The following is a 14,896-nucleotide window of genomic DNA, read 5'->3' as shown; positions in this document are numbered from 1 at the left end:
TCTAACTGCTTACTGTAATATTATATGAATGCTATTATTTTGTATGCTAATGTTATAACTTTCTCCCTTAATAAATTTTTAATTTTTATCTTTGAGTACCTTGGATTTTATAGGTATACTGTTAGACAATCTACAAATAGTTACCATTTTTTTCCTTTCCAATTCTCATGACTTTGTTTTTCATTTTTAAAACTGATATATGATAGATGTACACATTTTCAGGGCACATGTGATATTCCGATACTTTATATAATGTGTCAAGATAAACTAAGGATAATTGGGATATCCCTCATCTTAATATTTTTTCTTCGTGCTAGGGACATTTGAATTATTTTCTTCTACCTATACTGTGGTATTTTGTTTTTTGAGATGGAATCTCACTCTGTCACCCAGGCAGGAGTGCAGTGGTGTGATCTTGGCTTACTGTAACCTCTGACTCCTGGGTTCCAAGCAATTATCTTGTCTCGGCCTCCCAAGTAATTGGGATTACAGGTATGTGCCACTATGCCCAGCTAATTTTTTGTGTTTTTAGTACAGAGGGGGTTTCACCATTTTGTCCAGGCTGGTCTTGAATTCCTGACCTCAGGTGATCCACCCACCTCAGCCTCCCAGAGTGCTGGGATTACAGGCGTGAGACACCGTGTCCGGCCTGTAGTGTGTTCTGTCCTATACATACCAGCCTATGATAAATTTTAATTTATAAATTAGGCACAGCAGAGATTAACAATAAAACAGAATAAAAATATACTGTAATAAAGTTATATGAACGTGGTGTTTCCCTCTTAAAGTATCTTATTGTACTGCACTCACCTATTTTGGACTGTCATTCACTTCGGGTAACTGAATTTATAGAAAGCAAAACTGCAGGGGAGGGGGGACTTATGCAATTACTGATTGATTATAAGATGCATTTCTTCTTTTGAGTTATTATTAACAACTCTTTCTCTCTTCTGTCTACATTCTGGCTTCTACAGTGTGCTTAGTTATTTCCTTTGCATTTTAAAAGTATTTCTATTTCCAAAATCTCTACAGAAAACTTGAAATAATACAGATGCTCCTCAACTTACGATGAAGTTATGTCCCAATAAACCCATCATAACTTCAAAATATTGTAAAAGTTGAGAGTGCACTTTCAACTTATGATATTCTCAGCTTAAGAGTTTATCCAGACACAGCCCATTGTAAGTTGAGAAGCACAGTGAATGTGTACTGGTTTCACACCGTTGTGAAGTTGAAAAACGTAAGCTGAAACATCATAAGTTTGTATAGGAAACATGAAATGGTGGGGAAAAAACCAGAAGGTCTACTCTCTCACTTTTTTCTTTTCATTCCACAGGTTTACAGGTTTAATTTTTAATACGTGTGATATTTGCATTTTTATTCACCTTCCACTTAACCTTGACATAGACATTCTCCAGATTACAAATTCAATTAAAGAATTTAACATTTCTATGTTTTACTTGAAAAACAAGGCTGTAGCCAGGCAGAGTGGCTTACATCTGTAATTCCTAGCACTCTGGGAGGCCAAGGCAGGCAGACTGCCTGGGCCCAGGAGTTTGAGACCAGCTGGGCAACATGGCAAAACCCCATGTCTACAAAAAAATAATTATAATACAAAAAAATTAGCCAATGTGGTGGCACAAGCCTGTAGTCTCAGCTATTCAAAAGGCTAAGGTGGGAGGATCACCTGATCCCGGTAAGATGGAAGGCTATGGTGAGCCATGAGTATGCCACTGCACTCCAGCCTGGGCAACAAAGTGAGACCCTTTCTCAAAAAACAAACAAAAAACGAAAAACAAAGCTGTGATATTCATCTGAATAAAACAATACCTTGTTTGTATTTAGGATTGTTTGTTTAGGCATGTTTCCTAGAAAATCAATTATGCATTAGAAGAATATGAATTCGGCCGGGGGAGGTGGCTCACATTGTAATCCTAGCACTTTGGGAGGTCGAGGTGGGCTGATCACTTGAGGTCAGGAGTTCGAGACCAGCCCGGCAAACATGGTGAAACCCCATCTCTACAAAAATACAAAAATTAGCTGGGTGTGGAGGTGTGCACCTGTAATCCCAGCTACTTGGGAGGCTGAAGCACAAGAATCACTTGAATCTGGGAGGTGGAGGTAGCAATTAGATCAAGCCACTGCACTCCAGCTTGGGCAACAGAGCGAGACTCTGTCTCAAAAAATAAAATACAATAAAATAAACATGAATATTAAAAACAATAAGTAAAACTTTCTGATTATAAAAGTGACGCAGTGCTCACTGAGGCAAGTCTGGAAAAATATATAGAAAGGGATAATGGAGAAAATTATCTCAATTATAAAACCCAGAATTAAAAGTATTTTTCTTTCTACTTTCTTCAATGTGCTAACAAATACACACACTGTTCTAAACATGAGAAAGTTATCTATCCTTTTTGAACCTCAACTTCATCTATAAGATGAAGATAACAGCAGTAAACAAGATCATTCATGTGACAACCTTAACGGGGTGTCTGCAATATAATAATATTTTATAATATGTAAATATCCAGTAATTTTTTTTCTTCTTATGCTCTGATTTGCTCTTATCTCATACTAATCATGCAAGACAATGTATAGGCAAATTATTTAGAAGACAAATAGTTTGCTTATAACTGTGCTAGCAGTGGACAATTTTTATGGTGATGGCCTTCCTCAAAATTGCTTTTGCTCTGAGAATGATTCCATGATACCCAGGGAAGGGTCTCCAAAGCTGTTTGCTTTATTTGATCCTTACTAAGTCTGGCTGACCTGGAAGGTGGTGGGCATTTCTCTCTCCTAGTAGTGGTGGGAGTTAAGTTATATTAAAACTCCAGGGTGAAGGTATCTGGAGCTCAAGGATGCTGACTGTCCCAGAGTCATCTTTGACTTCGTCTTAGCTGTTCCCATCTCCTGTAAATCTATGATTTCTTCCAGTTTCCTTCTAATAGATTCCTGTTTGGCTTAAAGTAGTCACGCATGGCTGCTATTGCTTACTTTATATACATTAGTACTTTATATACATTAGTAACCTTAAATGGTCTCCTTTGATTTGAGTTCTTATCAATGAATCATTAGTCTATATGTGGGAGTGTATCTTTGAATATATTTGTCAAGAAAGGTAAGCAAATATTAAATATGACATCTGTGTATTTTTTAAGTTCTATAGGTAGTTCTTTCTGGTTTTGGGAACTACTGCCATAAAATGCTTAGGTATAGAGTCGAGGCCTTTTACATTAATTCATTGACCTTGATTAAAATGTTTTCTCTGATTTCTTACCAGTTTCTTTAGATATTCACTCATTGTACAGACTGTATGTGTTCACTGATGTCATAAACAGAAGTATGACTCCTCTTACTACCACCTTTCTCAACTACTAATTTAAAAACTGAGGCTGAACTGATAGCCCCAAATGGAAATTACCTGCTATGGTTTGTGTGTCTCCACCAAAGCTCATGTTAAAATTTGACCCCTGGTATGGTGGTGTTGGGAAGTGAGGCCTAATGCTGGGGTCATGAAGGCAGATCCCTCATGAATAGATTAGTGCCATCCCTAGGGAGTGAGTGAATTCTTGCTCTGTTCCTAAAAGCTGGTTGTTAAAAGAGCCTGGCACCTTCCCTCCCCTCCCCTTTTGCTTCCTTTCTTAAGATGTTATCTTTGTACATGCCAGCTCCTCTTCATCTACTGTGATTGGAAGCAGTCTGACACCCTCACCAGATGCAGATACCCAATCTTGAACTTTTCAGCCAGAATAACTGAATGCCAAATTATCTCTTTCTTTATAAATCACCCAGCTTCAGGTATTCCTTTATAGCAACACAAAACAGACTTAAGACATTGCTCAAATTCCTCAACAGTAGAATAAATTGTACATTTCATTCACACAATGAAATATTATCCTGCAATGAAAATGAACTGCATGCATAGTGTTGAATGAACAAAACCAGACATATAAAAAAGTATGCACTGCAAAATACCAAGTATATAAAGTACTAAAATGGGCAAAATTAATCTATGCTACTTTGTAAGTCAAGAAAGGTGTTATCCTTTGAGTATGGAGTGGAGGGTAGGGAGTGGGAGCCCAAAAGAAATCTTCTACAGTACTGGTGTTTCTTTTGTATCTTTTATTATTATTTTTTTAATACAGAGTTTTGCTCTTGTCACCCAGACTGGAGTGCAATGGCACAATCTCTGCTCACTGCAACCTCTGCCTCCCTGGCTCGAGTGACGCTCCTGCCTCAGCTTCGTGAGTAGCTGGGACAACAGGCACCTGCCACCACGGCCAGCTAATTTTTGTATTTTTAGTAAACATGGGGTTTTACCATGTTGGCCAGGCTAGTCTTGAACTCCTGACCTCAGGTGATCTGCCTGCCTTGGCCTCCCAAAGTGCTGGGATTCCAGGTGTGAGCCACCACGCCCAGTCTGATGTTCTATTTTTTAATACAAGTGCAGTGTTCATGTTGTGAAGATCCATCAAGCTGAATGTTCACGAAATATGCACATTTTTCTGTGTATTTTACTTTAATAAAAGTAAACAAAGTGGCCAGGCACAGTGGCTCATGCCTGTAATCCCAGCACTTTGGGAGGCCAAGGAAGGTGGATCACTTGAGGCTAGGAGTTCAAACCCCATCTCTACTAAAGAGACAAAAATCAGCCAGGTGTGGTGCCACATGTCTGTAATCCCAGCAACTGGGTGGCTGAGGCACAAGCACTGCTTGATCCCGGGAGGCCGTGGTTGCAGTAAGCTGAGATTGTGCCACTGCACTCCAGCTTAGGTGACAGAGTGAGACTCTGTGTCAAGAAAAATAAAAATAAAAATAAGAAAAAAGTAAATAAAAGTAAACAAAACGTTGCAAATACATACAATGAAATATATATTATTTAGCCTTTGTACAGAGGAAGGACATTCTAATACTTATTACATACAACATGGACAGAGCTTGAGGACATTATGCTAAGTGAAACTAGCCAGTCACAAAAGGACAAATACTGTATGATTCCACTTATATGAAGTATCTAGAAGAGTCATATTCAGAGAGACAGAAAGCAGTATCATGTCACTCACTCCCAAGTAGCATAATTGTCAGGGAATGGATAATGGAGAATTTATACAAAGTTTCAACTGTGCATACTGAAAACAGTTCTGGAGATAGAATGAACAACAATGTGAATGCACTTAACACCAAATAACTGTACTTTTTTTTTTTTTTTTTTTTTTTGAGATAGAGTCTCTGTTGCCGAGGCTGAAGTGCAGTGGTGCAATCTCAGCGCACTGCAACCTCCGCCTCCTGGGTTCAAACGATTCTCCTACCTCAGCCTCCCGAGTAGCTGGGAATACAGGCACATGCCACCATGCCCAGCTAATTTTTTTTTGGTATTTTTAGTAGAGGCAGGGTTTCACTGGGTTAGCCAGGATGGTCTTGATCTTCTGACCTCGTGATCTGCCAGCCTCAGCCTCCCAAAGTGCTGGGACTACAGGCGTGAGCCACCGAGCCCAGCTGAACTGTACTCTTAAAAATGGTTAAGATGGTAAATTTTATGTTATATGTATTTTGCAACTAAAAGAAAGTTAACAACAAACTGCTCTGTGCTGGGAAAGTAGACAGTTGAATGTATGAGAATTAATTATATAAATTAAGAGCAAATAGGCTCTAAGGTAATGGATGGTAAGGAGACTTCCTGGTAAGTATATGCACTTCAGAGCACAGATGTGCAGAGATAATTATATTGGCTAATTAGATGCAAAGGGACACAGCCTGTAGAAGGGAAAAATAGGCAGGAGATCACATGTCATACACTTTCTAATAAGCCGTAATTTTTCTAGATAGTTACAAATTTCAAGATAAAAATAAGTATTATGATTATGTAATAAAATACTGACTTATTCAATAAGGACAGAAATTTCTTTTTTTTGAGAGATGGAGTCTTGCTATGTTGCCCAGGTTGACCTCAAACTCCTGGGCTCAAGCAACACTCTTGTCTTAGCCTCCCGGGTAGCTGGTAACAGAGGCATGCGCTACATATAAGAATGAAAATACAAAGGATAAAGCTACTATTTACATAACTCTAAACTACCTGATATAAAAAAGCTGAAAGTAGTAGACAAAAACATCTTACTTACATTTGTTACTTATTTACATTTGTTTTCATGTTAGATTCTCAAAACATAAGCTCTTAAAAAAAAAAGTAAAATTAAATTAGAAATTGCTATTTAAGTACTTATTCAACTTACCTATTTGTTCCCCTAAGATCAGACACTGTTTTGGTACTGGAGCTCCAAATACCATTCCCCGAAGTTTATCCATTGGAGGAGCTTTATTCTGAAGGCCCCCAAACTTTCCATTACTTCGAATTCGATCTCCATCTCTGGTCAGCAGTGTAGGACAGTGTGTAATTTTAACAACCTATTGTAAGTAAGTGAATAGTAAGTAGTGAGCAACTTATTTCAACTGCTCCCAAAAATTTTCTGAGATTAGAAATGACAGGATCACGGTAGTATTTTCAAAAAATTAGTAACTAGCGATGTGTAAGATAAACTGGAGGGAAAAATCCAGAGGCAGAGAGATGAATTAGACAACTTTTCAAATGTCAGCCTAAACTAGAACAGTGACAACGCAAGTGAAAAAAGTAAATGATGGATCGGTAAGTGGAAGGAAGAGGAGAGTCCAGAGACTTCTGTGCTTTGGAACCCGTGGCAGTTAAGTATCAAGGTAGCATCACCAACCCAGTTTCTTCTGTTAGATTTAAGTTTTTTAGATGACCAAAGGATCGCAAAAGGAGAATATTACATTGAAGAAAATACAGACTGGAAAGCCCTAGACTGACTCTTCTAAAGACAATACTATGGTTTTAGGTATGGGAAGATAAAGAGGTGATCATTTGAGAGTTAGGGGAAGTGAAATCATGAAGAAAAAACTGAAGTCATGGATAGGAAAAGATAAGGGTTAAGAATTAAATTCTTATATCAGGTGTGGTAGCTCACACCTATAATCCCAGCACTTTGGGAGGCCAAGGCAAGCAGACCACGAGGTCAGGAGTTCGAGACCAGCCTGATCGGCATATTGAAACCCCCATCTCTACTAAAAATACAAAAATTCGCTGGGCATGGTGGCACGCGCCTGTAATCCTAGCTACGCAGGAGGCTGAGGCAGGAGAATCGCTTGAATCCAGGAGGCAGAGGTTGCAGTGAGCCAAGATCACACTACTGCACTCCAGTCTGGGCAACAGAGCGAGACTCTGTCTCAGAAAAAAAAAAAGAAAAAAAAAATTCTTCAGAGAAGTCAGAATAAAAGAAAAACACTGGATTTAGTATGTCATGATCTAGAAGAATGTTCTTGCAAAAGAGGTTCAGAAAATATTAAAAAATAAAAGTTAAACTTCATGGGTAACCAGAGACGTGGAATTCAAATAAGATATTTTTACTACTCAGTATGTTAAAATACACACACACACACCCCTTTGATGGGGGGCTATGGAAAAAGGGCCTTCTTGTACTGATATGCCCTGGGACAGCCCTTCTCAAAGGAAACAGGACAAGTGTTAAAAAGTTTAACATTCTGTATGATTCAGCAATTCTACTTCTAAGAATCTTATCAGGAAAAAATAATAAATGTGAACGATGTACACCGAAATATTGTTTTAATAATGAAAAGTAATAAACTTACATGTCTCAACAAGTTATACAAGTAAATTACGGCACATCCATACAATGAAATAGCATACATACATTAATGAATGAAGAACATTATAATTTTTAACAAGTATAAAAATGTTGTCCAATCTAATACTGGGGCTAAATAGCCTCTGAATTATATACATACAAGATAAAGTAAATGTAATATGATTATTTGAAGAAATCCTGTGGTGAATTCTTTGGTAAAGCCAGTATTTACAAATTCAAAAATCATTTGTTTTTATAAGAAATAACCACAACTTAATTTCTTAGTTTTGGTTTGGGTTTATATGTTTTCTAGTGATGAACAACGACAACAAAAATACAGACTGGCTTCACATGTTATCCACTTATCAAGATTCAGGCAATCAATGTTTCTAAGGATTTAATATCTTTGGGTTTTTTTTTTTTTTTTTTTTTTTTTTTTCCCAGTTGTGGTCTCGTTCTGTTGCCCAGGCTGGAGTGCAGTGGCATGACCAGGGCTCACTACAGACTCCAACTTCTGGGTTCAAACAATCAACCCAACTGAGCCTCCTGAATAGCTGGGACTACAGATGTAGGCCACCATGCCTGGTTACTTTTTTTTTTTTAAACTTTGTAGAGTTGGCGTCTCACTATGTTGCCCAGGCTGGTCTCGAACTCTTGGCTTCGAGTGATATTACTGCCTTGGCTTCTCAAAGTGCTGAGATTACAGGCAGGAGTCATCATGCTCAGCCTAATATGATCTTAAATAAATACACTAAAATGTATAGATTTTCTATTCTCTTGTTAATAGACAATATGAGGGAAGCGTTATGGTAGAAGGACAGACAGTTTGGCTCTCCTTTTATGATGATTCTGGAAATACTACTTTCACAGATAGTTTCTCAATTCTCCCTCAACTTCATGATTCTACCTCATTAAGTACACTATCAGGACAACAAAAGTCATGACAGCACTTGCAAATTCTGCAAATTCTGGAATGAACAACAATATTACAACTCTGAAACCCAACAGTGTTACCAAGGAATGTCGTAAGAGCTTTTTCTCAGAAGAGTTTTAAAATAATATTTGATTGGCAAAGTTACATATGACTTCATTTAGAAATCTGGAAGCAAGGAAATCAATTATGTGCTATTATCAATTATGAAGAACAAATACTATTCCTTTTTTGTCACATATGTGCTATAACATTTTTGCAAAACTAGTATTGGTATCTTTCATCAGTTTTAAGGTATTTTCAGTCATTAGCTCTTCAAATATTGCCTATAATCCTTTTATAAACTCTCTCCTCTCGACACTCTGATTAAATTTTGGTTAGATGCTCTCTCATTCTACCCTCCATGTCTCTTCAACTTCTTTGTCTTACATTCCATTTTCTCTTTCTCTCTGGGCTGCAGTCTGAATATTTTTTTCTGACCCTCTTTTTAATTCACAAATTCTTAAGATGTTAAACCTGCTCAGTTAGTATTTAATTTGTTATAATCTTTTCATTTTTAGAAGCTCTATTTGATTTTTCTAAGTTGACTTATTCTTTTCTCATTTTCAACACGTTCATTTTTTGAACTATTTTAATCAACTATTAATAGATATTTTTCAATTTAACTTGTTCTTTTCTCATTTTTCAACACTTTTTTTTTGAACTATATTAATCAAATATTAACACTTTAAAAATATTTGCTCTCATTTTCAATGTGGAAATTATTTCCATTCAAAAACAATGGTGAAATTCCTCCAGAAAACATTTGTGTTTGCTTCAATCAGATATCTAAGGATACTACTAGTCCAGCACATGAAACCAAATGTTTACAAACTTGAAGGTTTTCAGAACATCTAAGTAGTCTGAATACAGGTTGCAAACAGATACTAGAGTCAATTGTTATGTTGATGAATTCTCTAGAAAAATGTTTAACTTTTTTACTTTTCCGCTTAGTCCCAAAGTTCAAGAGAGAGAATTTTCTGGTAGTTCCCTGAAGCAGCTGGAGTTGAGATGAAGGTGGCAGGTTTATATGTTTACCCTTACACTAAGGTTTCTCCTCACAGAGGGGGTATCCCCAGTTATCAGATTCCCCATGTTGTTTAGAGCCCTGGGTTTTGTCTCCTACCCTCAAAAGCCCCTCGAGGGAGTAAAAAGTCAATGCTTAAGTTCAATTAGTTTGGCAAACGTTCTCACTGCAAAAATCTGGCATTAGTGTTCTGTTTATCTCTCCAGGTTCCCACTTCCACTTAGAATCCTTACTTTCTTGCCAAGTTCATTAAGATACATATCTGAAATAGCATTTTAGCTAATCTCAGCTGGAGTTTCCAATGGCTATCTGGTTTGTCTAATTCATCATTGTATGACCCTCTGTGCACTGTGCCTAGTGATATGCTGGAACCAGCTTGTACTGAGTCACGAAAGCCAGGTCTCCTGAATACCACATTCGTATAGGCATGAAGGACTTCATATAGACTGCTGGAAATCATCCATGATACAAGTACTTACACCATAGAAATTGGCAAAAGCTACAAATCCTCAGAGAGATAGTTCAACACATAACAGCACACCACTGTCTCATACATAGTAAGTATCCAAATATCTCACTGAACAGGAGTCTTCCAGTTATCATCCTATTAGTTAGTTCTATCCTTACTAGCAAGCTTCTCGCCATCTCCAAACTGATTCCATGTTATCATAACATTTAATGGGTATGTTTCTATTTCATAATTTGGGATATATGAAAATGCTAATCACCACCAGAATATTGTAGCTCTCCCACCCACAGCCAGTTTCTGGTACAGTATATTATACTTATTATTAGGTTTACAAGGAAACGTTCATGAAGATGCCAAATACCATTTTCTAACTAGCTACATAATGCTCAATAATCCCAGTAATTTAGTTTTCCTAAACTACGATGAATTTATTATTGCCTTTTTTTTTTTTTTTTTTTTAAAAAGAGTCTTGCTCTGTCGCCTGGAGTACGGTGGCATGATCTCAGCTCACTGCAACCTCCACCTCCCAGGATCAAGTGATTCTCCTGCCTCAGCCTCCTAAGTACCTGGGATTACAAGCACCTGCCACCACGCCCAGCTAATTTTTGTATTTTTAGTAGAGACGTGGTTTCACCATGTTGGCCAGGCTGATCTCGTAACTCCTGACCTCAAGTGATCTGCCTGCCTTGGCCTCTCAAAGTGCTGGGATTACAGGAATGAGCCACTATACCCGGCACCCTATTACTGCTTCTTAACTAGGCCCAAAGAAAAATTACACCAGTTTAGTTCTAGCTCTGCTATAAATTAGTAAAGTGTGACTTGGGCCAAATCCCCCACCTCTTTAACAATTTTTATTTTTTTAGACAGAATCTCATTATATTGCCTAGGCTGGAGTGCAGTGGCTATTCACAGGCATGATCAGAGCACACGACAGCCTATAGCCTAGAACTCTTGGGTTCAAGCAAACCTCCCTTAGCTTCCTAAGTAGCTGGAACTACAAGTATGCATCACATGTCCAGCTCTCCATTATCTGTTCTCAGCTTAAGGTCTCTCATCTATTCTCACTGGTCCTAAATCATCCTAGATGATCCCTATGGTCCCCATGATTCTAGAATACACTATTTACAGATATTGGCTTAGATCAAATCCAGGGTACTGCCTGTAACATGTGTCCTTAGGGTCAAAATCAAGTCAAGGACGTTCCTTTGTTAAGACCTCTGAAAGATTTAAACTACTGCCCTCCTGGATCCTCTTAGCTAGACAAAAGGGCTTCTAAAACTCTAAATGGCATTACCCTACTCTATCTCACCCTCATGGGTGAGAACGATAACCCTAGCAGACATCCCCAAAAGAACCCCTGGCCAATACCAGTTAATATGCCAGATGACAACAGGTACCAGTTGCCAGCTACATAAGGCAGGCATTTTAGAGCTGCCACCACTCCAGTTCAACTAGCCAACATCACTTGGAGAAAACTACAAAGAGGACTGGTATGTTGTTGTTTAAACTTACAATTTAGAGTGTTATATATATAGCAGCAGTAAATAACTGAAATATTTATTTTACCAAACTCCCCTCCAAAGGTGCTATGGGCTAAACTGTGCTCCCCCATAATCTTTTATATATTTATTTTTTACAAGACCAGTCAAGAAGACTAGTGAGAAGGGGAGGAAAGAATAAAACAGAGTTAGATCTATAGCTGATTGTGAACAATCAACTGAGATAACTCATTACCTTTGGGACCAGCCCCCCACATATCCATGCTAAAGTCCTAACCCCCAGTCCCTCAGAATGTGACATTATTTGGAGATAGGGTCTTTACTGAGATAATCAAGTTAATCTGAGGTCATTGCGGTGGGCCCTAATCCAATATGACTGGTATCCTTACAACAAGGGAGAAATTTGAATACAGTCACACACAGATGTGAAGAGACGGGGGAAGACAGTCCTCATCTACACAGCAGGGAGAGGCCTGGAACAGATCCTTCATTCATAGTCTTTAGAAGAAACCAACCCTACTGAAACTGTGAATTTGGTTCTCCAATGTCGAGAATTGTGACACAATAAATTTCTATTATTTAAGCCACCCAGTCTGTTGTGGAACAGTAATATTTCTATCATTTACATCAGTTAATGGCTGCCCTAGAAAACTAATACAAAGAGCTACAGCAAATTACATTTTACACCAAAATTACCTGACAGTACTTTTTTCCAATGCTAACAGACACTGTTTTGAGTCTTAGACAATTTCATAGCCCCAAAACACATCTATTTAAATTTGCATCCTGGTCCATTCATTCCTACATTTTGCCTACTTTTATGTTGCTTATCAATTTGCAGAATTTAAATTGGTCTTGAAAAGGCTACTTAGTCATTTATATATGTATCATTAAATGGACATGATACACATTAAAACTGAAGTCTACAAATTTAAAAAGAAATCAAATACATACCTCTTTTCTATAATGATTGGCTGCATCCAGATTATCCAAAATAATGGTGTCTCCTAACAGCATACCAAATACTAAAAAAGTCAATAAATGAATTTTGAAAATTATGATATTTTCCTTGGTCATATTAAAATATAATGCACATTGCAAATCTTTCTTTGAAAGAATGCTAGTATTCGTTCTAATTTAATTTGACTGTCCTCTAAAAAATATTGGTAAAACTATGACTGATAAGCAAAGTAAGAATATAAATTTTCATTATCAATAATTTATAGATTTGTATCACCAATTTAACATCTGTACAAAAAGTAAAGCCACCATAATGTCTTTTACCTGTTTCACAATGTTCTACATTATCTGGAAATGTTAACAAGTCTCGAGCAAAGACTGGATCTCCAATGGGTTTAAAATACAATTTTCCATTTCGGAAATGAGGTAGAGGTCTAAATAAAAAGAAATTTTAAAAAGATATTAAAGTACATGACTTTTTTAATTTTAAAAAAGACAATATGGAAAACATGAATATATTACACATCATTTTGATCATATAATCAACTCCCAATCCACCATAAGTGATACTTTTAAATGATAAGCTATTATGCCCTTAGAAATGGAAACAATAGTGACCATATAAAAAATCTACTTGGTTTTATCTGTACTACTACCTTCTATTAGTTTGTATTAACAATATAATAATAGTTTCATTTGACAAGGAAAGAAAAAAAGTAGCCTCTAAAGCTGGTTCCAAACGAGAGTATGAATGACGTAACTGTTCACGTGAAGAGTGGTCACAGAATGACTAGGGGAAAGGGCAAGGCCCAAGACTGAGAAACATATGAGGAAGGCAGCTCTACGTCCCCTGTCTCCTTGTCCTTCCGACATAATAGGAAGAGGAATTGAAGCCAGTAGATGATGATAATGGAATTTCAGAGATGGTAGTTGATTGGGGTGTCGGAGACTTTCCCTTCAACATAGGTGTGGAGGAGTTCTAGTTAACTCAATCCCAGTGAGAGAGAGAGAATACCAGAAACAGAGAGGATAACTCGTTTCTAGAACAAACGTTAGTCTTAAATGTCAAATCCATAATTTCCCTAAATCAAGGATCCTTAACTTAGTCTCCAGGGATTACAGAGATTAAATAAGCCCTCCTGGAGAAAAAAATTCTTCTCACAAAAAGCATTAGGGTGTCAGGGGTACATGCCTCTAGTTGTCCCAGTTACTTGGTAGGCTGAGGCAGGAGGATCACTTGAGCCCACAAGTTTGAGGCTGCAATGAGCTATGACTGTGCCTGTGAGTAGACACTGCACTCCAGTCTGGGCAAGAGTTAAACCCATTCTCTTAAGTGGGCTGGGCGCAGTGGCTCACGCCTGTAATCCCAGCACCTTGGGAGGCCGAGGCGGGCGGATCACGAGGTCAGGAGATCGAGATCATCCTGGCTAACACGGTGAAACCCCACCTCCACTAAAAAAAATACAAAAAAAATCAGCCGAGCGTGGTGGTAGACGCTTGTAGTCCCAGCTACTTGGGAGGCTGAGGCAGGAGAGTGGTGTGAACCCAGGAGGTGGAGATTGCAGTGAGCCGAGATCGCGCCACTCCACTCCGGCCTGGGCGACAGAGCAAGACTCTGTCTCAAAAAAAAAAAAAAAAAAAGCATTACCTTTATCAACACAGTAACAATGACCCGTCAGGATTTCCCATGCTGTTCCTTTGAGTACTGACTAGCTGCAGGGTAGCAGATTTTAGAATCCGATAGATCTGAGTTCAACATACAGCTGTTTTGTTTCCTCAATCTATTTTTAGATTTATAAGATGAAATAACAAGTTTACTGACATAGTAGACTTTTAATGAGATCCCATTCTCCTTCAAGTCCCCATTCCTATGCAATTACAGGCCGTGAAAAGCTTTGTTTAGCAATCTGAGAAAATACTGACCAATATTCTGTTATACATTTTTATTTATTTTTTTGTTAGTATTTCCTTCCTGTCTTTAGGTGCATTTTTAAAAGTAGGCCTAATCAGAGTACACATAAAATATAAAAAAGGGCCTGGATGCAGTGATTCACACCTGTAATCCTAGCAGTATGGGAAACTGAGGTGGGAGGACTGCTTGAGCCCAAAAGTTTGAGACCAGCCTGGGCAATATAGCAAAAAAAAAAAAAAAAAAAAAAAATTTAGCTGGGCATGCTGGCATGCACCTGTAGTCCCAGCTACTTGGGAAGCTGAGGTGCGACGGTAGTTTGAATCCAGGGAGGTTGAGGCTGCACTGAGTTGTGATCACGCCCAGCCTGGCTGACAGAGCAAGACTGCATCTCAAAAAAT

At 38.0% G+C, this 14,896-nt stretch overlaps 1 protein-coding gene across 2 annotated transcripts in view; it reads right to left on the bottom strand.

Annotated features, from left to right (window-relative positions):
* The window catches only part of SMCHD1 (structural maintenance of chromosomes flexible hinge domain containing 1), a 148,451-nt gene that overhangs the window by 12,690 nt on the left and 120,865 nt on the right, over positions 1-14,896 (bottom strand). For both annotated transcript variants that reach the window (XM_007974511.3, XM_037982471.2), the window contains 3 exons: positions 12,911-13,020; positions 12,581-12,651; positions 6,234-6,405 (listed from right to left, as the gene is read on the bottom strand). In XM_007974511.3, coding sequence (XP_007972702.3) covers positions 6,234-6,405; positions 12,581-12,651; positions 12,911-13,020 — 353 coding nt within the window. The remainder of the gene's footprint in view (positions 1-6,233; positions 6,406-12,580; positions 12,652-12,910; positions 13,021-14,896) is intronic.

The sequence above is a fragment of the Chlorocebus sabaeus genome, chromosome 18 (genome assembly GCF_047675955.1).
Source record: "Chlorocebus sabaeus isolate Y175 chromosome 18, mChlSab1.0.hap1, whole genome shotgun sequence".
In the NCBI taxonomy this organism is placed as follows: Eukaryota; Metazoa; Chordata; class Mammalia; order Primates; family Cercopithecidae; genus Chlorocebus; species Chlorocebus sabaeus.
The sequence above is the reverse complement of the archived record's forward strand: the minus strand, read 5'-3'. Positions and strand labels throughout refer to the sequence as shown.